The 27,030-nt window shown below is 36.1% G+C and overlaps 1 protein-coding gene across 1 annotated transcript; it reads right to left on the bottom strand.

The window, feature by feature from the left end:
- Positions 1-24,945: 24,945 nt before the first annotated feature.
- On the bottom strand, positions 24,946-25,429 carry LOC126006174 (phosphatidylinositol N-acetylglucosaminyltransferase subunit P). The gene has a single exon (XM_049771505.1). The coding sequence runs from the start codon at positions 25,399-25,401 to the stop codon at positions 24,997-24,999; it is 405 nt and encodes a 134-aa protein (XP_049627462.1). The 5' UTR covers positions 25,402-25,429; the 3' UTR covers positions 24,946-24,996.
- Positions 25,430-27,030: the final 1,601 nt, after the last annotated feature.

Below are 27,030 nucleotides of genomic sequence, written 5' to 3' on the forward strand. Positions count from 1 at the left end.
AAACATTAAAATTAATTCTAGTGATAATTTTATCCTTTTACTATATTTGGTTGATATTCTAATTTGAGCATCATTCCCAGAACAATTCAAAAATCATTCATAACTTGGAATGTGTACCACAGTGCTTAAGCCATATAATTTATCATTGATACTTTTCTTTGTTTAACAAAAGTTTTAATGAAAAGTTACTTATTTTACCTTTTATTGCTGATGTCTTTCGGGTCATATCTAAGACCATAAGAATGTTAGGACATCTATAGTTATAAGATTTATTTTTGTTTTCTTCCAAAAGTTTTATAAATTTAACTCATAGTTATTTCTTTATTCTTTAAAGTAAATAACTGCTTATATGTGGTATAAGATATATTTTTATCTATAGAAATTAATTTACCCTAATGTTAACCATGAAGACACTAGTCTTTCCTCATTGACTGTAGTTGGTATCATTGACCAAAGACAAATGATATATGAACATACATTTATGTCTTTATAAGAAGATAATATCTTAATATCATTTTGAATTTAAATATGAAGTTTTAGTTGATGCTTATTAAAAATGCAGTTTAAAAATAATTTTTCTCGGGGCCAGAGCGATGGTGCAAGCAGTAAAGTGTCTGTCTGTCTTGCATGCACTAGCCTTATACGAACGACTTTTTGATTCCCCGTTTTCCCATATGGTCCCCTAAACCAGGAGCGATTTCTGAGCGCATAGCCAGGAGTAACCCCTGAGCGTCACCAGGTATGGGCCAAAAACAAAAACAAAAAATAACTTTTTCTACCCAAAAGTTACAAAGAATTTTCTCTTGTTCTACCTAATTTTCTTTATGATAATAAGATATTGGGGTCAAAGTTTATTTTCTTCTAGACATATATCTTATATATTATTTGAAGAATATTGAAGAAAAGATTATTTAATTATGATACCTCTATTGAAATCAATAAAATAAATCACCTTGTAATGTTGTATTCATCTTACACACTATTTTTATTTTATATATATTTACATGTCTAAGTTTATAACACTGCCATCATGCTTACTTACAGAGCCTTTATTATAAATCTTGAAATTAATTAGTTTTGCTATGATTTTCAAATTATTCTGGCTATTTGTGAGCTTATCAATTTATAAATTTTTAACAAAAATGTTTCTGTATTTTTATTGTGATTACATCAAACCTCTAAATCAATTCTAAAGTTATGAACACTTTATAATATTGTCTCAAATTTCATTAAATGATGCTATCTGGGCACAGTGGTAGGGTGTTTGGCTTGCATGCCAATCTGGGACAGATCCAGGTTCAATTTGTGACATCCATAATCTCCCTTGAGCTTACCAGGACCTATTTCTGAGAACAGAGCCTGAGTAAACCCCGAGTCCTGCCGGGTGTGGCCCAAAAACAAACAAATTAAAACAAACAAAATAACAAAAATGATGCTACATTCTATTTTAGGTATTTAGTAATTTCAGCTCACTCACACAATTACTTCAAATTATTTCATATACATTTTATTTTTAGTATTTTAGTGCTCTCATTTATTATATTTAATAATTTAATTTTATTTATTTAATGTTACTATAAAATACCTTGAGGGGTTTTAAGTCTACCTTGAGTCACAAAAGTAGGTCAATTTATATTCAATTCACAGACCTGTCATTGGTTGAGATAAGTGGAATGGATTTTATCTAGGAATGATGAACAAATTAAACATTACATAAAGGGTTACAGTAATGATAATCCTGAGGATAATTTGGTAATATCTCTTCCACATATGCATTAGTTTATCTGAAGGGGATCTACTGTTTCATGTTTTCATTAAGACCAGTTTCCAGGTTGGATTTTTATTGGTGGCAAATTTTCACTTATATAAGGCAAAAAAACAATTTACATATTTTTTCATTTGTTTGTTTAGGGGGCACTTGATGGTGCTCAGATATTATGACTGGTTTTAAGTGCTAAGGAATCAATCAGTCCTGGTAGAGCTTGCGGAACCATATTTGATATCTAGATTTGAACTTGAATCAGTCATGCAACATAAGCACCTTATGCCTTCTGTACTACTGTACCAGCATGCGATATTCATTTAATTGCCTACTACATCTATCCTAGATTAATAAAATAGTTAATTTTTGACTTTCTGAGTATAGTAAGTACCACACAGAAAATAGTGCTCTCCTTCAGAAATGGAGAAACTTCAAGAAATTCGAATGGTTGTAATAAGAATATAAAAGGGCCATCACGTATCCAGCTTTTTCCCCATGACAGTTCACAAATGAACACCCCCACACATTATTTTTTTAGTGAAGATGATAATTTATAATACTGGTAATGACAGTTTAATGCATACATGGTTCCCAAACTAGATCCATCCTTTTCAGTTCTTCCCACCTAAGTTATGTAGGCTGGTACCTTTGCCTTTGCATGTTTATTACTCCCTTTCTGTTTTTCTTTATATCCCACACATGAATAATATTACTTTACATATGTTCAATTCCTCCTGATTGACCTCACCTAACATATTACCCTGTAGTACATCCATGCGTGGCAAATTGCATGATTCCATCTTTATTTATAGAATTACTATTATGTTATTAAAGTATACACCACGATACTTTTGTTTTTGTTTGCATTTGGTGGGGAGCACATTCGAGCCTTAGGCTCTGCATTTAGAAATTATTTCTGGCAGGCTTGGAGAATGATATAGAATGATAGGGAATGAACCTGGATTGGCAGCATGCAAGGCAAACGCCCTACCCACTGTATTAATGCTCAGGAAACTATACTATTATACTTTTATCCTATCATCTCTTGATATTTTATAAAATTTTGGTTAGTTTGAATAGTGTTCAATAAACAGAGGATCAAAAATGCCTTTTAAAAATAGTATTTTGGGGTTCCTATGGTAGAGGCTTAAAATGGAATTTCCAGGGCCAGAGCAGTAGCACAGTGGTAAGGTGTTTTGCTTGCAGTTGGCTGACCCAGGACAAACGATGGTTCAAATCCATATGGTCCCCCAAGCCAGGAGCACATAGACAGGAGAAACCCCTGGGCATCACCCGGTGTGGCCCTAAACCAAAACAATAACAAACAAAAAGAAATGGGATTTCCAGGTCATCTGAAATAGTAATTCTTATTTTTTGAGATGTTTTCATATTCATATTTTCCAGATAGGTTGAACCAGTATTATTCCCAACAATAATGGATGAGGGAAACATTCATCCTTCCATTCACACAATCATTGATAGTTTTTATTCTTTCTTTTGTGTGCCACTTTCAGTGGCTCAAAGTAGTATTCACTGTAGTTTTGATTTAATTTTCACAAAGGATAAGTGGTAAAGAACACATTTTCAAAGTGTAGTAACCAGTATGTTTTTAGGAAAGTGACTATTCATATCTTCTCCACGTTTTTGATGGGTTGCTGTTTTTTTTTTAAGTTTGATGTGTTCTTTATATATCTGTTATTAATCTTTGTCAGATGAATGCTTGGTAAATATTTTCTCCCAGTCTGCAGAGGATCTTTATTTATTATTTCTGGTCTCATATTTATTTTATTATTTTTGTAGTGCAGAAGCTTCTGAATTCTATATAGTACTATTTGTTCATTTCTGTTCGGTTGCAATGGCATTGACTCATTGAATATATTCCAAGATTCTGTTTTATAAACGTTTCTGTCTATGTTTTTCTTGATATATTTTATGGTTAAATCTGATACCTAGGTCCTTCATTTTGAACTGGAATCTTGTTTTGTTTTGGGTATTAGATTTTTCAGGTCTGACTCTTGGTTCTAAACTCAGTAATCCTTCTGGAGAGTTTAAGAGAGGAGAGTACCATATGTGATGCTAGGAATTGAATGGGGATCAGTCACTTACTAGGCAAAACTGTTCTACTGTCTCTCCAGTGCAAATAGTTGAGTTTTTTGTGAGTTATTATATGTGTCTGAGTTTAATTTTTTATATGTGGATATTCAGTTTTTCCAGTTCCATTAATTGAAGGAGTTTTTCTTGCTTCACACTTTTTTGTAAAAGATTAACTAATTATATACCTGAAGATCTGTTTCTGGACTCTCAGCTTTTCAAATGATAAAAGGGTATAAGGAGCAAGGATGATCACTACTTAATGGTTAATAGTTCTGTGTACCCAGATTAACTTTTATGTATACAGAGAATTCCAGGCTAAGATAATTTGTAGAGAATCCATAAGAAACCTTCCTCAAAAGCTATTCAATGCTTTCTTCTTTTGGAGAAGTTTACATTTTATGTTGAGTACTAGTATCTATCTCTATATTTATTACTTCATTTTTATCTAATAATACTATTTTACTTAACTAAAAATACACATTGGGGGTGCCCAAATACATGGGTTAGGACATATGCCTAGCATGTGGTTCTCTTCCTGGCAATAAATATTCCCTTCTAGTTACAACATTGGGGACCCTCTATGCCACCATGTGAGACCCTGAAGGCTAGCAGCTTTTTTATAGTGTCTTGGTTAAACCTTTGCATTTTAGTTTTTGAGTCCAGTGATCCAGTTAGCCAAGATTCAATGGTATGCCTCCTGGGCATCACTTGATCAGTTCCTCCACTTGATAAAATAAATATTGAGGGATAGAATTATTCAAAGGAATGCAAAGTAGAGAATGGTTTGTCTGATTAGCACCTGATGTTGACATCCAACACTGCATACCTTACCCCTTCAACCCAATACTTCCAGATGTAACCCCACTGTACTCCAGCACTATCAGTGAAGCAGCGTTGCATTGCTTGATCTGAGCACTCAACATTCAGGCCAGCATTTTCTGATTCAGTAGGACTAGTAGGCCTCTGGATTCCATGAATACTCTGAGGAAGATTCTAAAAGCTAACATACAAAATATGTGTAATTTTGTATATTGGTCCTGTCACATTACTAAATTAATTTAATACTTACAGAAAAACATTCTTTCAAATCATTGTACTTTAAACATAGAAAATGAGATATGTCTTTTTTTTGTTTGTTTTAACACTTGGATGTGCTTAAGGCTTACTTCTGGCTCTGTGCTCAGGGATCACTCCTATTAATACTAAGAGAACTATTTAGGATGTGGGGATTGAACCTGGGTTAACAACTTGCAAAGTAAATGACTTTGTACTATCACCCTAGCCTGGAAATCAGGTGAGTACTATCACAGTAGCCTGGAAATCAGGTGACTTAAATGAACATTTCCTTCCTTCCTTCCTTCCTTCCTTCCTTCCTTCCTTCCTTCCTTCCTTCCTTCCTTCCTTCCTTCCTTCCTTCCTTTCTTCTTCCTTCCTTCCTTCCTTCCTTCCTTCCTTCCTTCCTTCCTTCCTTCCTTCCTTCCTTCCTTCCTTCCTTCCTTCCTTCCTTCCTTCCTTCCTTCCTTCCTTCCTTTCTTTCTTCTTCCTTCCTTCCTTCCTTCCTTCCTTCCTTCCTTCCTTCCTTCCTTCCTTCCTTCCTTCCTTCCTTCCTTCCTTCCTTCCTTCCTTCCTTCCTTCCTTCCTTTTCTTCCTTTTTCTTTTATTATCTTTCCTCCTTTTTCTTTCCTCCCTCTCTTTCTCCCTCATTTCCTCACTTGTTCCCTCTACTTTAGTTCCCTTCTCTCCCATGTCTTTCTTTACTAAATATTCCATGAATTTTTCTTGTCTTATTTATATAAATAGGATTATTGTTACAACACATATTGATGGTATTAAGATTCATTAATCTTGAGTTTAATAATAATTTATTAACTAGGTTTTTGTACATGCTATATAAATATATATATGGTGAGAAAATTTTCTTCTTTTTCTAAATGATTTGTTTATGCTGAAATGTGTTATAATTTACCAAATAAATATTTTATAGTTTTACTCTAGTATTTAAATAATTAATAGAAATGTGCTAAGTTTTAATTTAGCCATATTTCTATACATTCTAATTATATTGTTTACTATATAATATATTTAATAATGTACTATAAGTTGCACAGTATTGATAGAATTTACTTGCAATAAAATATTATAATTCTTAATAACATAGGGCCCTTATATTTTTAGCAGTGAGAACCTGGGTATAACCTGAGATAAAGAGATCAAAGATAGAGGACAGATAGGAAAAGAGAGAGAAGATAGAAGAATACATCTCAGGTTGGGATGTGGGCAAATTTTTAAGATAAAGAATGTGATGGAAACTTATTTTTTAAACTGAATTCTAACATGTTTGTATTACTATTTTTTATCAGGCATGTCTTTCCTATTTTTATTAAATCCAACATTCTTTGTATAGAAAATGAATTGTTATTTAAAATAAGAACATTTTTCTTTTCATAGAAATTTAGATTTAATGTTAGAAAATATGCACAGTACTATTAAGCATTATATAACATATACAATGAAAGGAACAATTCTTTCACTAAAATAGAAAATACATATCTTTTCAAGAACAAATAGGACACAGAAATAGGTCAAGAAGTATGTCTTGAGAAAGTCCCAATTAATTTCTAAAGCAGAAATAGCATAGTCCATATTCTCTGAGCACAATGCAATAAAAACAGATGCTAAAAATTTTTATGCAGGTAAAAATGTTCTTCTATTTTTACTTCTATTTTATTCTTTCTATTTTAAATAAAAAGGCCTAAAATTACAAGTGTCTTTATGCTGAAAGAAAATATGTGGGAGCTGGGAGTCTGGCAGTGCGGGGTTCGGCAGGCCCCCACCATGCCGGAGGCCTTCTTGACCAGGCCTAGGGGGGGTGTGGGACTTGGGTAACCCCAGCACCCTCTACCGCCTTGCTCTAGATCTCCAGGGCTTCCCCGGGCCACATGCCTGGGAAAGCTGGTGAGTTGGGCCCCTTGATGGAGCTTGAAGGTACCCTAGGCTTTTCCCCATTATCCATTCAGCTCCTTAGGGAGGGTCTGGGTGGGGCTCTGAACTTCTGGCCTCCCAGCTTCTTGAAGAATATCTATCCTTCTTGGGATCCGGGAGTCTAGCAGTGTGGGGTTCAGCAGGCCCCCACCATGCCGGAGGCCTTCTTAACCAGGCCTAGGGGGGGTGCAGGACTTGGGTAACCTTAGCACCCCTCTGCCACCTTGCTCCAGATCTCCAGGGCTTCCCAGGGCCACATGCCTGGGTAAGCCAGTGAGTTGGGCCCCTTGAAGATACCCTAGGCTTTCCCCCATCATCCATTCAGCTCCTTAGGGAGGGTCTGGGTGGGGCTCTGAACTTCTGGCCTCCCAACTTCTTGAAGTCACTGGTAATCTCTTTCCAGTCTATATTTTCAAAATCGTGTGGGCGCTAGTGCCCCACGCACACAGATACATTAATAGTACTCACTATCATTGAATTATGTTTTTATGTATGCAGAATGTCCATTTTGTACTCTGCCCTTTTGCATACCCCTACAAAAGATCATTTTTCTCTTTAACTTACTTAACCCCTATCATGATTACTCCTCATTTACCCTTTCTAACTTAAGTACTGTAGAGTCCTAAGTCACAGACCAAAGTGGTGCCCTGGAGTTAACACCCACCCAACTATTCCAAAAGGCATAAAAGGACACGTATGTCTTTTCAACATTTTATGGGTGTTTCCTTTGACGGCTATAACTTTTGCTGAATATTTATACAGTGACGATCCCCCCTTTTTTATCTTCTTTTTGTGAACTGCTCAATATGAAATTTGGTTTGAAAGAATTTCTCAGTTTAATGCTTATGTTTGAACCAAGTCATGGGTATTGTTGGACATGTTCTTATACCCCCATATACTCTGATAACGTCATGTGGCTTTATTTCTTGTTTGCTTAGGCACACTAAAATGGGAAAATACTATACATACCAATAAGTTCTTATCTAATAGAGATGGGAACACACAAATCTTGTAGTGCAATGGGACCTTACACCCTGAACATTGACATAAAGACCTGACACAGGCCTCAGAAGAATGGGCATTCTCCATTCACCCCTGATATAGAGAAGACATCTACAAAACATCCAAGGTTGCCCATAACATCACCTGGAGGCATTCCTTTACCAGGGAAGACCCTACAGCTGCTCTGACATATATCTGCTCAAAAGAGACTTCCCTTAACACTGAGAAGACTTAACAAGAACAATGACCTGCTTACTGGACAGGGCTTGCTGTATTGCCCCTTAATTGTGAGGTGAAACTAGAGGATAATCCACACCAGCCTGACTCCAATGTAGGATGTGCAGATTTCAGGATCTTTAATACATAAACCTGATGCCAACAATAGGACTGCATGAAAAATAAAACTGTATTGGCACTACAGACAATGACTTGGATTGAATAAACTAGTTTGCCTGGAGCCTAGAGTTGGTCTTATGCCAGAAGACTTCAGGGGTAGTGGTCTCCTTGTATTTAGGCCAAGGCTATTTCTTTCTATGACCCACATATTTTGGTGGGCCTATGCAAACAATATTTGCCACTCTAACACCATTTTTACTGTGCCCTTTTGACTAACCCTTAAAAAAAAACCTCTTAAACTTTTGATGTTATGCATGTATGTGCATGAATATATAACAATACTCTGACTTCAAAGTTAAGGAGTCACAGAAATCTCATGGCTTTAGGTTGCTTTGTGTACTGCTAAGAAATGTTATAATGTCCTACAATCTGGGGACTTGTGGACAAAGTAATTGTACATGGGTTCTGCCTTATTTTTCTTAATGATTTTTTGACTGTAAGTTCAATATTTAGGCGTCAGCAAGGGGATTTCTTCTAAGAACTCTGTTTATGGGCAATTGTTCTTTCACTGCAACTTTACCTTGTTCTCTTTGCATCATTGTTCTCATTATTAAAAATTAAAAAATTAAAAAAAGAAAATATGTGTAGTTCATATAGAAAGCTCTAGTATCTGCTTAAAGTCATACAGTGATAAAATTTTTAGCACAAAGTGCATGTGGTTTAATATTAAATTATATTGGGAAGTACGCCTGCCCAGTGGGGCCCAACTGTGAAAAACTGTGAGTGTGACCTGTATATGTCTGTCTACTGTCCTCTTGCGTGAAACTCTTGCGAGTGGGGTAAAAAGAGGCTCCAGAAAACTCACTCGCCCAGAGGCCATTTTCAGGGAGGGACTCCAAAGCATGAAAACCGGCAAGCCTTTGCAAAAGCCGGCTCCCTGTGTGTGACATCAGGCGGGGAAAATCCACGAAAGTACACCTGCCCAGTGGGGCCCAACTGTGAAAAACTGTGAGTGTGACCTGTATATGTCTGTCTACTGTCCTCTTGTGTGAAACTCTTGCGAGTGGGGCAAAAAGAGGCTCCAGAAAACTCGCTTGCCCAGAGGCCATTTTCAGGGAGGGACTCCAAAGCATGAAAACCGGCAAGATTTTGCAAAAGCCGGCTCCCTGTGTGTGACATCAGGCGGGGAAAATCCACGAAAGTACACCTGCCCAGTGGGACCCAACTGTGAAAAACTGTGAGTGTGACCTGTATATGTCTATCTACTGTCCTTTTGCGTGAAACTCTTGCGTGTGGGGCAAAAAGAGGCTCCAGTGGAGCACAGCCACGTAGTGAAGCTAAGCAGCCGTGCACTCTTTCTAAGGAAAGAACACCATTGCAACAAGGAGGAAAAATCACACTAAGAATGGCGCTATATCACAGAAGCAAACATTTCTCTCCGAACTGTCTTCTCTGTTGCATGCTCGGGCCTAAGATTTGACCCAGTGTGAGGCTTCATCCACGGAGGACTCCCCTCCCTTAGAGGCAAGTCAGCCCATCCAGAAAGGGAGGAGCCAGAGGAGTGTGCTGCCTGCATCATATAGACAATGAATACCACCAAAACACGTAGAAAAACCCACAATACAAGTGTGACAATGGGGAAACAACGCAGGCCAGCATCAGACATAGAGAATGAAGATGACAATTCTGATGATCACATAATGACCAACCAACTAATCAACCTCTCAGATAAGGACGTTAGACTAGCAATATGGAAGATGTTCAAAGAACTCAAAGAAACCATGGATCGAGTTGAACAGAACACTAATAAAAACCAAGAAAATATGAAGACAGAAATCACAAAACTCCAAACTGAAATAACATGTCAATTAATGGGACTGAAAAAGTCAGTAAACAAAGTGAATGACAAAATGGATAAGCTCTGGGACAGGGTATCAGAAGCTGAGAATAGACTTGGTGCTGTGGAAGATGAGATACATAACAATTCCATACAGCAGGAAAGATTGGACAAAAAACTTAAAGCAAATGAGCAGACAATGGAAAAATTAGTCAAAGAATGGGAACAGATGAAAATAGAAGTCTATGATAAGATCAACAGAAACAACATAAGAATCATTGGAGTCCCAGAGACCCAGGAAGAAAATTTCCAGGAAGAATCAACGGTCAAGAACATCATTAAAGAGAAACTTCCAGAGCTAAAGAATACATGTGATCAAATCCTGCATGCCCGAAGAGTACCAACCAAAAGAGACCCCAGAAAAACCAACCCAAGATACATCCTAGTCACAATGACAATTCCCACAGATAGAGACAGAATTCTGAAAACAACAAGATCAAAAGGGAAAATCACGTTCAAGCAAGATTCACTGAGATTTACAGCAGACCTGTCACGAGAAACACTCAATGCCAGAAAGCAGTGGTGGGATATTGTGACAAGACTGAATGAAATGAATGCTTCATTCAGAATACTATACCCAGCAAAACTCACTTTCCGGTTTGATGGAAGAATACATGGTTTCACAGACAAAAAACAGCTCAGAAACTTCACAGACACAAAACCAGTCTTAAGAGAAAAACTGAAAGACCTAATCTAATACAAGACTACCCAAAAGACACACCAAATTTCAAAATAAAGATGGCGTTAAATCCCAGGACAATTCTTTCTCTCAACGCCAATGGACTAAATGCACCAGTCAAGAGACACAGAGTGGCTAAATGGATCAAAAAACTCAATCCAACCTTCTGCTGCCTACAAGAAACGCACCTGAATAGTCAGAACAAACATAGACTCAAAATAAAAGGCTGGAGAAAAATTATCCAAGCAAACAACACCCATAAAAAAGCTGGAGTGGCCATACTAATATCAGATAATGCAAACTTTATACTCAGGAAGGTTGTAAGGGACAAAGATGGACATTTTATATTAATCAAGGGGTACGTAGAGCAGGAAGAATTCACTCTCCTAAACATATATGCACCAAATGAGGGGCCAGCAAAATATTCAATACAACTGTTGACAAATCTGAAAAATAATATCAACAACACAGTAATTGTGGGGGACCTTAACATGGCTTTGTCAACACTGGAAAGGTCAACCAGACTGAAACCCAACAAGACATGAGGAGAGAAATGGAAGAAAGAGGCCTAGTGGATATATATAGGACACTCCATCCCCAGAAACCTGGATACACATTGTTCTCCAATGTACATGGGACATTCTCCAGGATAGACTACATGCTGACACATAAAACATACCTCCATAAGATCAAGAGGATAGAAATTTTACAGACTACCCTCGCTGACCACAAGGCTCTGAAATTATTTGTGAACTCCAAAGGGACTCAGAAGAAACACTTTAACACCAGGAAGTTAAACAGCCTCATGCTCAATAACCAGTGGGTCTGAGATGAAATCAAGGAGGAAATCAAAAGGTCCCTTGAAACAAATGACAATAAAGACACAAACTATCAGAACTTATGGGACACAGCAAAAGCAGTACTGAGAGGAAAATTTATAGCTTTGCAAGCACACATCAGGAAGAAAGAAGGAGCTTACCTGAGTAGCTTAATGACACAGCTAATAGAACTAGAAAATGCTCAACAAAAGGACCCAAGAATAGGAAGACAGAGGAAATAACAAAGCTGAGAGCAGAAATCAATGAAGTGGAAACCCAAAAAACAATCCAATAGGTCAACGAAAGCAGAAGCTGGTTCTTTGAAAAAATAAACAAGATTGACGGACCACTGGCAAACATAACAAAGAAAGAGAGAGAGAGAAACTTGATAATTCGTATCAGGAATGAAAAAGGAGAGATCACTACTGATATGAGAGAGATTCAAAGGGTAATCAGAAACTACTTTGCGAAACTCTACGCCACTAAAAATGAGAACCTAGAAGAAATGGATAAATTCTTAGACTCTTATAATCTTCCACAGTTGAAGGAAGAGGATGTAGCATATCTAAACACTCACATCACCATTGATGAAATTAAAACAGTAATCAAATGTCTGCCGAAAAACAAAAGCCCAGGTCCAGATGGATTCACTAGTGAATTCTTTCAAACTTTCCAAGAGGATCTACTACCAATCTTGGCAAGACTCTTTCATGAAACTGAACAAACAGAAACACTTCCAAATAGCTTTTATGAAGCCAACATCACCTTGATACCTAAACCAGACAGAGATGCTACAAAAAAAGAAAATTACAGACCAATATCACTGATGAATGCAGATGCAAAGATCCTCAACAAAATCCTGGCAAATAGGATTCAATGCCTCGTTAAAAAGATCATCCACTACGATCAAGTAGGTTTCATCCCAGGAATGCAAGGATGGTTTAACATCCGTAAATCTATCAACAGACTACACAACATCAATAACAAGAAAAATAAAAACCACATGATCATATAAATAGATGCAGAGAAAGCATTTGATAAGGTCCAACACCCATTCTTGATCAAAATTCTCAGCAAGATGGGAATGGAGGGAACCTTTCTCAATATAGTGAAGGCCATCTACCACAAGCCATTGGCAAATATTATCCTCAATGGAGAAAAACTAAAAGCCTTCCCTCTAAATTCTGGCACAAGACAAGGCTGTCCTCTCTCACCACTCCAATTCCACATAGCACTGGAAGTACTTGCTATAGCACTTACGCAAGAAAAAGATATCAAGGGAATCCAGATAGGAAAGGAAGAAGTCAAGCTCTCACTGTTTGCAGATGACATGATACTCTACTTAGAAAACCCTAAAGACTCTATCAAAAAGCTTCTAGAAACAATAGTCTCATATAGCAAGGTGGCAGGCTACAAAATTTACACACAAAAATCAATGGCCTTTCTATACACCAATAGTAATAAGGATGAATTGTACATTAAGAAAAACAACCCCATCCACAATAGTGCCACACAAACTCAAATATCTTGGAATCAACTTGACTAAATATGTGAAGGACCTATACAAAGAAAACTATAAAACTCTGCTCCAAAAAATAAGAGAGGACACACGGAAATGGAAACACATACCCTGCTCATGGATTGGCAGGATTAACATCATCAAAATGGCAATACTCCCCAAGGCATTATACAGATTTAATGCCATCCCTCTAAAGATAACCATGACAGTCTTCAAAGAAGTGGATCAGACACTTTTGAAATTCATTTGGAACAATAAACACCCTCGAATAGCTAAAACAATCATTGGGAAAAAGAATATGGGAGGAATTACTTTCCCCAACTTTAAACTGTACTACAAAGCAATAGTTATCAAAACAGCATGGTATTGGAATAAGGACAGGCCCTCATGTCAGTGGAATAGGCTTGAATACTCAGAAAATGTTTCCCAGACATACAATCACCTAATTTTTGATAAAGGAGCAGGAAATCCTAAATGAAGCAGGGAAAGCCTCTTCAACAAGTGGTGTTGGCACAATTGGATAGCCACTTGCAAAAAATTGAACTTAGAACCCCAGCTAACATCATGTACGAAGGTAAAATCCAAATGGATTAAAGACCTCGATATCAGCCCCAAAACCATAAGATATATAGAACAGCACATAGGCAAAACACTCCAGGACATTACAGGCATCTTCAAGGAGGAAACTGCACTCTTCAAGCAAGTGAAAGCTTAGATTAACAGATGGGAATATATTAAGCTGAGAAGCTTCTGCACCTCAAAGGAAATAGTGCCCAGGATACAAGAGCCACCCACAGAGTGGGAGAAACTATTCACCCAATACCCATCAGAAAAGGGGCTAATCTCCAAAATATACAAGGCACTGACAGAACTTTACAAGAAAAAAACATCTAACCCCATCAAAAAATGGTGAGAAAAATGAACAGACACTTTGACAAAGAAGAAATACAAATGGCCAAAAGACACATGAAAAATGCCCCACATCACTAATCATCAGGGAGATGCAAATCAAAACAACGATGAGATACCACCTCACACCCCAGAGAATGGCACACATCACAAAGAATGAGAATAAACAGTGTTGGCGGGGATGTGGAGAGAAAGGAACTCTTATCCACTGCTGGTGGGAATGCCGTCTAGTTCAACCTTTATGGAAAGCGATATGGAGATTCCTCCAAAAACTGGAAATCGAGCTCCCATATGATCCAGCTATACCACTCCTAGGAATATACCCTAGGAACACAAAAATACAATACAAAAACCACTTCCTTATACCTATATTCATTGCAGCACTATTTACCATAGCAAGACTCTGGAAACAACCAAGGTGCCCCTCAACAGACGAATGGCTAAGGAAACAGTGGTGCATATACACAATGGAATATTATGCAGCTGTCAGGAGAGATGAAGTCATGAAATTTTCCTATACATGGATGTACACGGAATCTATTATGCTGAGTGAAATAAGTTAGAGAGAGAGAGAAAAACGCAGAATGGTCTCACTCATCTATGGGTTTTAAGAAAAATGAAAGACATTCTTGCAATAATAATTTTCAGACACAAAAGAGAAAAGAGCTGGACGTTCCAGCTCACTTCAGGAAGCTCACCACAAAGAGTGATGAGTTTAGTTAGAGAAATAACTACATTTTGAACTGTCCTAATAACGAGAATGTATGAGGAAAATGGAGAGCCTGTTTAGAGTACAGGCGGGGGTCGGGTGGGGAGGAGGGAGACTTGGGACATTGGTGATGGGAATGTTGCACTGGTGATGTGTGGTGTTCTTTACATGACTGAAACCCAAACACAATCATGTATGTAATCAAGGTGTTTAAATAAATTAAAAAAAATAGGCCGGGCGGTGGCGCTCGAGGTAAGGTGCCTGCCTTACCTGCGCTAGCCTAGGAGACGGACCGCGGTTCGATCCCCCGGCGTCCCATATGGTCCCCCAAGCCAGGAGCGACTTCTGAGCGCATAGCCAGGAGTAACCCCTGAGCGTCACCGGGTGTGGCCCAAAAAACCAAAAAAAAAAAAAAAAAAATATATTAAATTATATTTTAAAATGAAAATACATTAGAAACCAATCAAAGCTATGTAAAACAAAAGAAGTTAATAGAGATAAACTAAAAACTCAATAAACGGAAATAAAAAGTGGAGGCAGTTAAAATAAAATCAATCTTCAAAATTTTCTTATTTACCAATGTTTCCATCTTTTTTTACAATATTTTTATTTAAAACATCATAAAAATATCTAATACAATGAACAAGTTTTTATAATTTTTATCATTAAAAAGTAAACACAATGTAAGCACATAAAAGAATAAATTGTCTTTTAATTATGTAGTAGTTATTTACATGAAGTCTTTTAAAATGATCATATTAATAAAAACATTTTAGTGCCATAAAGTTAGGTTATGTATATATGTATATATAAAAAAGTAAAAAATATTGATAGCACAGGGTGAGAATATTAGAATCTTCTCTGCTACGAGGAAAATTCAAGTTCTGAATATTTTATAAATAAACTGCCTCTAAAATTATTTTATTATATATATATATTTGATCCAAAAACAAAGAGCACATTTCTCCAAACATTCTAAATAAATAATGTAATTTTTATATCAAAACAAGAAAAACAGCACATTAAAGAATATGTAAGAACTCATATATGAAACCAAAAACTAAATCTTACTAAGTTACATTCAGGAATGTATTATCAGACTACAAATACATTATGTTTATAGGGTGTGTACTGAGAACAAAAAGATCTTTAAAATTATAAAATATGTGCATGACTGTAATTAGCATACTGAAATTTTAATGATTGACCGTGAATAAACATCTCAATGTTTGATTCATTACAGTTTTGTTATTCCTGAATCAGAAAAGGAGAGCACATAGTGAGGTAATTTATGATCTAAATCTTGGTATCAAATATTTGCCAGAAACATACACAAAACATAACCTCCTTCTGACTTATAACTGGCTCCATTATAGCCTGCAACTATGTTACTTGACATGGTCAGAAAAGATTAAAGATTAAACGTTAAAGATACTGAGATGAGTAGATGGTCTTGGATCTTTAGAGTGACATGATGTCAGAGAGATAAGGAAATGTGCCGTAGAGGCTAGAGCCTGGTGTGATGCAAGAAGAAATCTTGAACCTGGGACCAAAGACAGCCCATAAAAGCTGGGAAGAGTCAAAGAACAGTTTCATCTTTGGAGTCTTTAGAAGGAATTAGCACTGCCTCTTCATTGACTATAATTTGATAAGATACATTTAAAATCTTACTTCAAGAACCATTTAAAAAAGCAAGTACAAATATTCTAAGTACAAAACTAGTAATTTATCACAATGCTACCAAGAAATGTAACAGAAAAAGAAATTATAGTAAGCCATAAATAAGGAATCCTAGCAAATATCTTAACATTCATACTAGTCTAGAATTCAATCAAGGTAAAAGTGAGAGAAGAGAGAGAGAGAGAGAGAGAAAGAAAGAGAAAGAGAGAGAGAAAGAGAGAGAGAGAGAAAGAGAGAGAGAGTGTGTGTGTACCGACTTAACAAAGACAAAATAATTATCGTCTGCCACCCCCTACTCCAAATTAACAAGAATCAATGGGAAAGCCATCAGAGCTAGTTAGAGTCCAGGAAAGTAGCCAAATAAAAAAAAAAATCAATATTGAAAAAATCAATAGTTTTCTTATACTTTAACAATGGCCAATTTAAAATGTAATAGAAAAAATGGTTCCCATTTAAAATAACCACAAAGCTCATTAAATACTTATGATTAGCTATGATGAGAAAGTTCTAAAGCTATATTTTTAAAGTAGTAAAGTTTATTGAAAGTCATAAAACAAGTTTTGAAATAAAAGGGAAAATTACATTGCATTTCTAGTTAAAAAGTATTCAATAATAAGTACACTCTCACAAATTCATTTTATTATTAAGATTCATCTAAAAATTGAAATCTGATATAGTTTTCGATATTTTGTGGAGAAAATGATTAAGATAACAATTAGAAAAAGGACTAGGCCTACCACATTTCAAACATATCATAGAACTATGGTAATTTAAACAGGGTAGCTACTATAACAGGCAATGACACAATTGATAGTGCAGATGTGAACATACAGAAATATGTTTTTCTGAGGATTCAATATATGAATTTATAAGAATTATGAAATATGAAATGGGGATTAAAGGAGAAAAGTATTACAATGATACAGTGACAAGTGTATATTAATTTAAAAAGTTTTTTGTTTTTCTTTTTATATCTAATAATATAGACTTAAAAAGAAAAATAGAAAGATTTTGGTTTTGGGACCACACCCAGTTAAAGTCAGGGGTTACTATTGGCTATGTGCTCAGAAATTGCTCCTGGAATTGCTCCATATGGAACTCCCGGGATCGAACCCAGATCCATCCTGGGTCAATCTCGTGCAATGCAAATGCCCTAATGCTGCGTTACCTTCTCTGGCCCCTAGAAAGAATTATTTTTTAAATGATGGTTGTGGTGATTTTCTAAATATAATACAAACCTAGAAATGGCAACGGCTGCTATCAATATATTTTAACTACACATGGATTATAAATTACATATTGTTAAATAGAAAAATCCAAATACCATTTATGAGAAACAAAACATTAATCATTAGGTACATCAGAAATCTAAAAGATCAATAATAGAAGACAAAACAAACGTTTCTCTGGAAAAATGAGCAAAGAACTTGAAGAAGCAATTTACACAAACATAGATCGAAATGTCAACATCACTAATATTCACATTAGGTTGACAAAAAATAAATGACTAATAATCAACGCTAGGCACAGTATTAGAGTTTGCTGTATAACAAATCACCCCAAATGTAGCCATTTAAAATAACAAATGATTATTGCCTCAGAGAGTAGTGGTTAGGAATCCGAAGGTACTTCACTGATTGTTTCAGCCTCAAGCCACCTCATGAGCTGCACTTAAGTCAGATGTGGCTGTTGTCATTTTCAGAGGTCTCTGGGGGCAAGGGTTTCACTTTTGAACTAATTTACTTATTCATGGTCTTTCAGTTCTTGGTGATTTGTTGGACTGAGTGTTTCAGTTTCTTGCTCTGCACCACACCTTTTGATATCTTTAGCATGAGAAAGAGAGACAGAGAGAGACAGAGACAAAGAGAGATGGACATAGAAGATAGAACAGGTATATGAATATTAGATGTGTAAAATTAGATGGCTATCCTAAAGATTTTCACAATTTTAGGGAAGATTGGTGCTTCTGATGAAACTTATAAGGCATTTCCCTTGAATCAAGAATCCTGACTATCCTTTTTATGTATTTGTTATAAAAACATATTTAAAAAAGAATGTAAAGTTGCATGAATAACACGAACTATTCATTGATTAAAATAAGAAGCTGGAAATGTCTAAATTATGGCTAAGTTATGATATAATTAAATGGGTCTATGGAGTTTAGTGCAATAGATTGAAATAGAGTTATGTTTTGACAAGGATTCTTTCCTATTGCAATGTTTCAATTATTAGACTCTTTGATATATAAACAAACACAGAGACAAGAAAAGAGGGATGGAGACATGAAGAAAAGCTAAAATTAAGAGAGGTAGTACAGCAGTTAGCGCTTATATCGAACCAAGTTGGTTGAATCCCCAGCACCTCATGGACTTCCAAGCATTTCTAATAGTCTTGAATGACACATATAGCGCAAGTTTGGCCCTGATGATCTCTAGACTCTGGGGCCAGTGCAATATACATGGATCCTAACATTGAGCCACTAATCCAATTGATTGAGATTCTCAGGGATCAGCACTAGCAGCATTTGGGATCTCTGTATGTCCCTCCAAAACAAACAAAATAAAAGTGATTTTTTAAAATACATACGCTAAGGAACTAAAGTCTTAAATTAGTTGAAATTACCTTGTAGAGGATAGGTACAACTTAACTTTTCAAGGAAAATAATTATTTTTAGTAAGGTGTCTGGGTATACTCGGAGGTACCTGGAGGTACACTTTTGCCTGGCTCTATGCTCAGAGATCACTCCTAGCAATTGCTAGGTCCTTAAAAAATGCATAAAAGCAGAAGTAATTTTAAAAATTATATCACAGGTAGATATTTTTGTTTAATTGGATTCTAAAACACTTGACAAGTATTAAGTTTGGATAAATATCACTCAATACATAGACATTTTAACAATTTTGAACTGACTAGGTAAGAGTTACAAATAAGAGTGCAATTATGAATTAAAAACTATAATAAATTTGAATTTAAGTACTAGGAAAACTGTTCAGACAGCTGTAGATCCTGCCAAGTAACACTTTTATGTTGATCTGTAGGGCAGCGAAACTGATGGTACATTAAGCATGGAAAAAAAGATTTGTGAAGTTTTATTTTAATTTAAAAAATAGGGGCTGGCAAGGTGGCGCTAGAGGTAAGGTGTCTGCCTTGCAAGTGCTAGCCAAGGAAGGACAGTGGTTCGATTCCCCGGGATCCCATATGGTCCCTCAAAGCCAGGGGCTATTTCTGAGCACTTAGCTCAGTAACCCCTGAGCATCAAACGGGTGTGGCCTGAAAAACCAAAACCAAAACCAAAACCAAAGCAGGGGCCAGAGAGATAGCATGGAGGTAAGGTAGTTTGCCTTGCATGCAGAAGGACAGTGGTTCTAATCCTGGCATCCCAAATGTTCTCCTGCGCCTGTCAGGAACGATTTCTGAGCATACAGAAAGCCACTTTTATCCTAAATCAGATGACCAAATGCTTACTTTTCTTTTGGACTTGGTGTTTTCCATTAATCTATTTGTTCCAAGTTAAATTATTTTGTCAATTTCCCCAATTTTCCATTTCTACAAAAAAGTAATGTTAAAGATTTTGTACTGTTCCTGATTATACACTTGATCTGTCAACTAATATGTGAAATATAAGCACCCTTCTACTGTGATCATATATTTGTTATTTCTGTATATGTTTCTTTCCATTTTGAAATTATGTGTAGAGTCACATAAACTTAAAGCAGTTTTCCTTCCCTTTTATCATTATAAGATATTTTTTCTTTAGTTCCAGTAATATTTCTTGCTTTAGAATTCAATTTGAGGTTCATAAATTCTATTTTGGCTTCTGTTTCTAGAATACAAATCTTTTCATCCTGTTACTTTCTACCAGTTTGCAATCTCACGTACAGAGTGTGTCTCTTTTCAGTTTCTTCCACCATCTTTAATCGCAGTCTCACAATGATTGTCTTTCAATTGGAGCATGTACTGGACAGGGACTGGTCTTCAGTGATAGGACATTTGACTTGTAGGCACTGGCTTTGAACTACTACATCTTTTTTTTTTTTGATCATAGTGGTTTACATAGTGTTGACAATAATATTTTGGTACATATTTACATAAAATCAGGGGGGATTCCCATCACCAAATTGTCCTCCCTACACCTCCGTTTCTGTCCTACCTCCCATTTTCTCTTCCCTCACTCCAGGGCGGCTAGAATATGTGGTCTTCTCTGTATCTAACCCACAACTTAGTAGTCTTGCACCTGTTTGGTCTTGATGCCTCCCTTAGTTCCCCCTCTAACTGGAGGCAGGACTAGCTAGTTCAAGTTGCGTGGTTTTGTTTGAAAAAGAGAAAAGTAAAAAACTGGGGTAAGGGTCTAATACACCGAAACTGGGCGGAATCCTTCTAGGGGCTCTCATCATCGATTTGAGAGATGGAGAAAAAGAAGGTGAAACACTCCACCAGTACCAAAAGAAGTGTCAAATATCCAGTGAGGGCTCGAGCTATATCGATAAGCACCACAAAAAAACAGACAAACAAACAAACAAAAAAGCAAAACAAACAAAAAACAAACAAAAACAAACAAACAAAAAACATGCCATGGTCTTGAAATGAGAAACATGGCATAGCACATAACGAAAGAAAAGAAAGGAAGAGAAAATATAAGTATGATTGGGGACAATTTCAATACTCACACCCAAACAGAGAAATCGACCAAAATAGATAGGTAAATAAAAATAATAATAACAATAATAAATGGAGGTAAAATATATATATATATATAATAACGAAGGTTTTGTGCTTTTTGTATTTTTGTTTTTTTCCCTCCTGCCCTGGCAAAGTAAATATTGGGGTCATTCGAAAAGGAATTCACTTGGCCTAAGAGATATGGGGTTTCTCCGTCCTTGGAGCATACTGTCATGGGATCAACTCTAGACTTTGCTCAGGAACCTTTACTCTCCCGGTGGTGGTTTTTTTTTTTTTTGGTGTGTGGAAGACTTCTGTTCTGTGTTTAGAGGTCTCAGTATCTGCACAGATACTGAGGTGGGACTTATGATGAAGTCAGTCTTTGTGGTTCTAGAGGTTCTGTTACCTCAGTGTCATTTTAATCCATCTTCTGTGGTTGGTGATCTTGGTCTTTGCACTGAACCTAGGGTGGCACCTAGGATAGCGTCTTTCTTTGTGCTTCCAAAAGCCCCGTTCCGTTACAATTTTCTCTGCCGGATCTTTGGGACTGGGGATCCTGATTATTGTGCAGGTCATAGTTCAAACCCTAAACTAGGGCTTTTTTATTGGTCCCAAGATGTATACCGTCTGGTCGTAGTTCTAGCAGCCAGTCATCTATAAATCACGATCTTAGCTTTTGGACCTACCAAAGGGTGCCAAGACTTCTGGTTTTGTCTTGTCGTTAGCTGGTAAGGTAGGTTAATCTGCTCTAAGGTCAGGTTGTTCGCATTTTCCTCATTGTCAGGATATCATGTTAGAGCTAGCCCTTGTTGTTGACCCCGCAGTATTAAGGCTGTCCCGGCTGGGATTTGTTTCTTGCAGCTGTTGTGAAGAACTGTGCCGTTTCTATGTCTGGGGTCCAGGGTTCAAGGCTGGATGAATGGTATCTAATCACCTGAGGTCTAAGTTGATTCCACATGACATATTTTCAAGGTAGGAGATATCCCTGTATTGTAAACAACTATGATGAACTACTACATCTTAAAATAAAAAAAAAGAACTACCTATTGGAACATAGTTCCAATTAGTTATATTTGAATTTATATATTATATTATCTTTTTGCTTTAAAATAAAATTTATGTTAGGTCCCACCCTTTCCCTTTCTAGCTCTTTAAATTTGAAGCGTATTTTTTCTAGTATTAGTGTAATCACTTTGGTCTTTATAAAGAAATTGCTGTCCGGTCTTTAATTTTGAGCCCTTGTTACTCTGACTGTTCAGGTATGTCACTTATAGGCAGCATAAAATTAGATTCAATTTTCTGATCCATCTGGCCGCTCTGTGTCTCTTAATTAATAAATTATTTTCTTTGACATCAAATAAGTTTATTAGATTGAAGAAACTTATTGCCATAATTTTGTAGAAGAAATAAACAATTATAAAGTTTTCCTTGCTTTTTAAATTTCTTTTAATGATTCTTACAAAATTGTTTTTGAAGAGATGAAGTTTCTAAGCTATTGCTTTTCCATGGAAATTTTGTATCCTTCCTTCAAATCTCAATGGTGATCTAAAAAAATCATCATTCTTGGTGAGATGCTGGTTTCATTTAGTCTCTTTCTTTTTGTTATATCACATGATTCTCTTCTGGCCTCATACGGTCTCATTTTACATATTTGCTATGGATTTTATGGAATTTCTTTTATGTGTTAATTCCTTCTTTGAGCTTGTTGCTCACAATGTTGTGTCTGAATATTTGGCTTTTGTCATTCTGATTACAGTGTATATAGGAATGTTTTTATTTACATCGTTCTTATCTGGGACCCTTTTGGCACTTCTGAATCCAAGTTTATGTACTAGTCAACTCAGTGGAATCCTAGGTTATGATTTCTTTGACTACTCATTCTTTGTAAAATTTTTAATTTATTCCTTCTGAATTCTGATGTTCTGTAGTGCTGTTTTTGAGCTCATCCTATAATTCTCCAACATAATATTAATTTCTTGGTAATTTTCTTCCATTTTTATATTGGTTTATAGAAATTTCTTGCATTTCACTTTGGAAGTCAATATTTATTTCCTCAGCTTTTGTTACTTTTCTGTTGAGCTATTCCACTGAGTTTTTAATTTCATCAACTGTCCTCTTCAGTTCTCTTCTGTTGCTTCAAATTGTAGTTTTCTCATTTCTCTCTCATGCTTTCTTGTACCATTTTCTCTTTGAGTTCATCAAATACCCACATTTGGTTTCCCTAAATTCTTATGTGATAGCTTATAGAACTGATACTGGTAAAAACAGTTTAGGCTATTATCTTTATTCCTTATGCTTGGTGAACTTTTACACTATTTCCTCTTTTGTTTGTTGTTCTCTGGGATAACTCTTCATAGTTTACACAATTTGGGAATATTCTGAGTAATTAAACCCTGGTACCCAAGAAATGTGAACTTTTATGGAGATACTCATGTCTTCAATGTGTAGTGGATGAAATAGAAGTCTAACAGTTCAGTTTTCCAGAAGAATAGAGTAAAGAACCATCAGGTTCTTTTCAGGATCTTTGTTAGTTGACTAGGCTGGACAAACTGCAGACAAGCAATAGGCAGGAAACTAGAGGTCCTGGGTGAGGAAAAGGAGATAGGATGGAGTTTGAGGCTAGGGTTGTCCTGTATTCTCAGTCTCCAGGATGGTTCAGCGGGGCACCAGTCCAATTGATTCACTTTGTTAATTAGTTGGGCTGTAGACCCACTAGAAAGCAGCAGGCAGTCAACATGAGCTCCTTTGGAGCAAAAGTAGTTTCAGGCTAAGGGGTCTCTTTGTTTATTATTTATCTGATCTGCTATTTAAAAATTATTTGAGATAATGAATATATAATTTAGATTCTTGTTTTATATCTTGTATGACAAGCAAACTATATTCTAAAGTGTCATTCTAAAAAGTTAAAATATTTTAAGGAATAATGATATTTCTGAACTCAGAGACCTAAATTAGGATCTGTATTTATTATATTATTTTGAAAATAGGATATGACATGATATGGGAGAGCAAGTCCAACAAAAGTGCTAGGACACCAAGGATAGAAGGTAAATTGTTGTTTCAAACACAACTTTAAAATAAAGATGTTCTGTTTATATATTTTTATTCTATTAATTAAAAATGCTGAATAAGTCATCTTTACTGAATGATGTAAAGTTTTGTTCCTAACTTTTAATTTACACTTACTAAGTTGGACCTTATTATTGTATCAACTTCAAAAAATATATGTATCATGTCTTCATGACATCTTCTTTTTCTTGGTTAAAATCCCATGATCATGAATATATAAATAACTTTAATTGGTAGATTAATTTAATTTCAGTCCCAAAGAAAAATTGAACTTTGAACTTGATTTTATGTTGTTTTCCTTTATATTTAGATCCTGTATTAAGTAGTGCCATTGTTTTGAATGAGTCTATATGTGTTTTTCTTCTATTTTTCTATGCAGAGAGCATTTTTCCTCTTCACTTTATATTTTGTGATGTAAGTATCAATTAGGAGCCAGAGCAAGAGAAAAATAAAAGGAAAGTTGAAATCAGAGTGGATAGGGTGCTTGCCTTGCCCACTGCCAATCTAGGTTCAAAATCTGACCTCCCATATGGTACCCCCATACACTGTCAAAAAATAATTTCTGACTACAGAGTAAAGAGTAACCCAAGTACTGTTGGGTTTTCTCCTCCCCAAATAAACTGGAATTGTGATAAGGGATTGAGAAAAAGGATTACAATTCCTTGATTGTAATAAAGTGGGATGGATTTGAGTTATCTGTACCTGTTTTTATTTCTCAACATTGAACCACAATCTCAGAGACTAATATGGAACAGCAAATATAGCAGACTTGGCATGTACTTTTTATTTTTATTTTTTTTTAATAATGCAGTGTTTTTATTTCATCATGGCCATAATTATGGTGCCGATACTGAAAAGAAGTATTTGGTTCTATGCACAGATCAGTTTTGGGGGTAAACGTCTGTAGCATCAAGAAAGAACATTTGGTTTACGTCACTGATGGGTACATCTCTCAGTGCTGGGATGGCCTCTTCCTGGTATCTCTTCTGCTGTTGTTTTTCAGCATAGTTATCTGTGATGGTATTGATGGAGTTGAGGGGTGCAGTGCTCATCATGTTTATTCCGAATAAGAGAACGTAGCCGATTACTATGGTGATGAGGAGGTAGATGGGCAGAGCCACAGCCCAGTATTTTTGAGGCCAGTAGGTCAGTCCGACATAGTGTAGCCAAGAATCAGGAACGAACGCCCACACGAGATAGAGCATGAAGCCAAACTGGGAGCTTAAGAAAAGCACAAAGCCATAAATCGCTCTTTCTGGCAATGGCGACGGTGAATTTTCCACCATCTTCTTCTCTCTTCCCTGGGGCTTTGGGCAATCGCCTCGGCGCAGGCGCAGTGCGACCCTCGCGGGGCCCCTCGGCGGGGGCTGCTGCCGGCCAGGCTGGCATGTACTTTTTATAATTTTCTATTACTAACCAAAACCTATTACTTTGTGTTTTTTATTTTGTTAGGAGACCAGGGTCATAATTTTATACAAATGGTCTCAGAATACGGTTTTATAGATATATAGCTTTATTGGTCAATTGATTTTGGGGGTCATAGTCAGTGGTGCTCATTCCTAGTCTGAATTTGTGCCTAGGAATCACTCCTGGCAGTACTCAAGGGATCATATACCAGCTATTGAACCTGGATTAGTTGCATGCAAAAAAGTGCTTAGAGCATGTATTATCTCTGGATGTTTTATAGATGGCTTTGATTGCTTACTGTTATAATGCATTCATGAAAAATAGTTTACTAAAACCCACTTCTAAACTTAAAGGCTTTCCAGCAACTACACAATTAATACCGGTAATTTTGATTTTAGGAAAAGGGGAAACCACTTTTCCTTCTCATTCATTTTCATTGAAGTGAGCAGGAAGCGCTCTAAGCACAATTTTCTTCAAATCTTTATATAAATTTCTAATGTTATCTCCAACTGCTTTTAATTAATTATCAGATACTCTACTAATTCTATAAATCTACATTGGCATATTTTTCTTTAAATACCCTCACTCTTTTTGTGTTATCATTCACATATCTCCTGACAAATTTATTCACTCATTTATTCAGATAGGTACAAATTCAATAAATATTGATATTTTTACTATAGGCTTAGTGCTACTTTAGAAAGTATAACAAGAATAAATAAAAAGATTTATGTACTACTTTAATTTTTCAAGATAATAAAATTACATATAAGCATGTTGCATGTTAGAAGGTGGTATTAAGACACAAAATAAATTCAGAGAAGGTAAATCTGAAGAATGGTTTCAGAGAAGCTATTTTAAATATAATAATCAGGTGAAGGAAGTGGTTTGAAAGAAATCTGTAAGAATCTCTAGATATATGCAGTAAAGTTGTTCTATGAACAAAATATTGCAGATAGATGTAATTGAGGTGAGGTCTTTGTGGAATATAAGGATCCCATGGCTAGAATAACATGATATGTAGGAAGTTATAGAAGATAAAGCATGATATTACAGATATCAACACAGCTTGTATTCAGAATTGGTGACTATATGTCTGTCTCCAGTTCATTCCTACCCTCCTCATACACCCAATATATGGTGACAAAGTAAAAACATATTGCTAAGACTCGACTAGAGGTATGACTGTTGACATATTTTTAAATAATCCATCAACTTTTGTATTAAGTATGTTATAAGAGAAATGGATGTGGGATAACAAGCAGAATGAGATTCATTTTTGTGACTCAAAGTCAATAGACACTGAGGTTTAGAGGGAAGAAGAAGGGCAGAGTAGCTGTTTCTGCCTTTCTTCTTAAAGTAGAACTTAAAATCTTCAGTAAGGGGTCAGGGAGTTCGCACAGTGGTAGGATGTTTGCCTTGCACACAACCAACCTGGAATGGGCCTAGGCCTAAGTTTGATTCCCAGCATCCCATATGGTTCCCCTAGCCTTCCAGGAGAAATTGTT

This window comes from Suncus etruscus, chromosome 4, assembly GCF_024139225.1.
Source record: "Suncus etruscus isolate mSunEtr1 chromosome 4, mSunEtr1.pri.cur, whole genome shotgun sequence".
NCBI lineage: Eukaryota > Metazoa > Chordata > Mammalia > Eulipotyphla > Soricidae > Suncus > Suncus etruscus.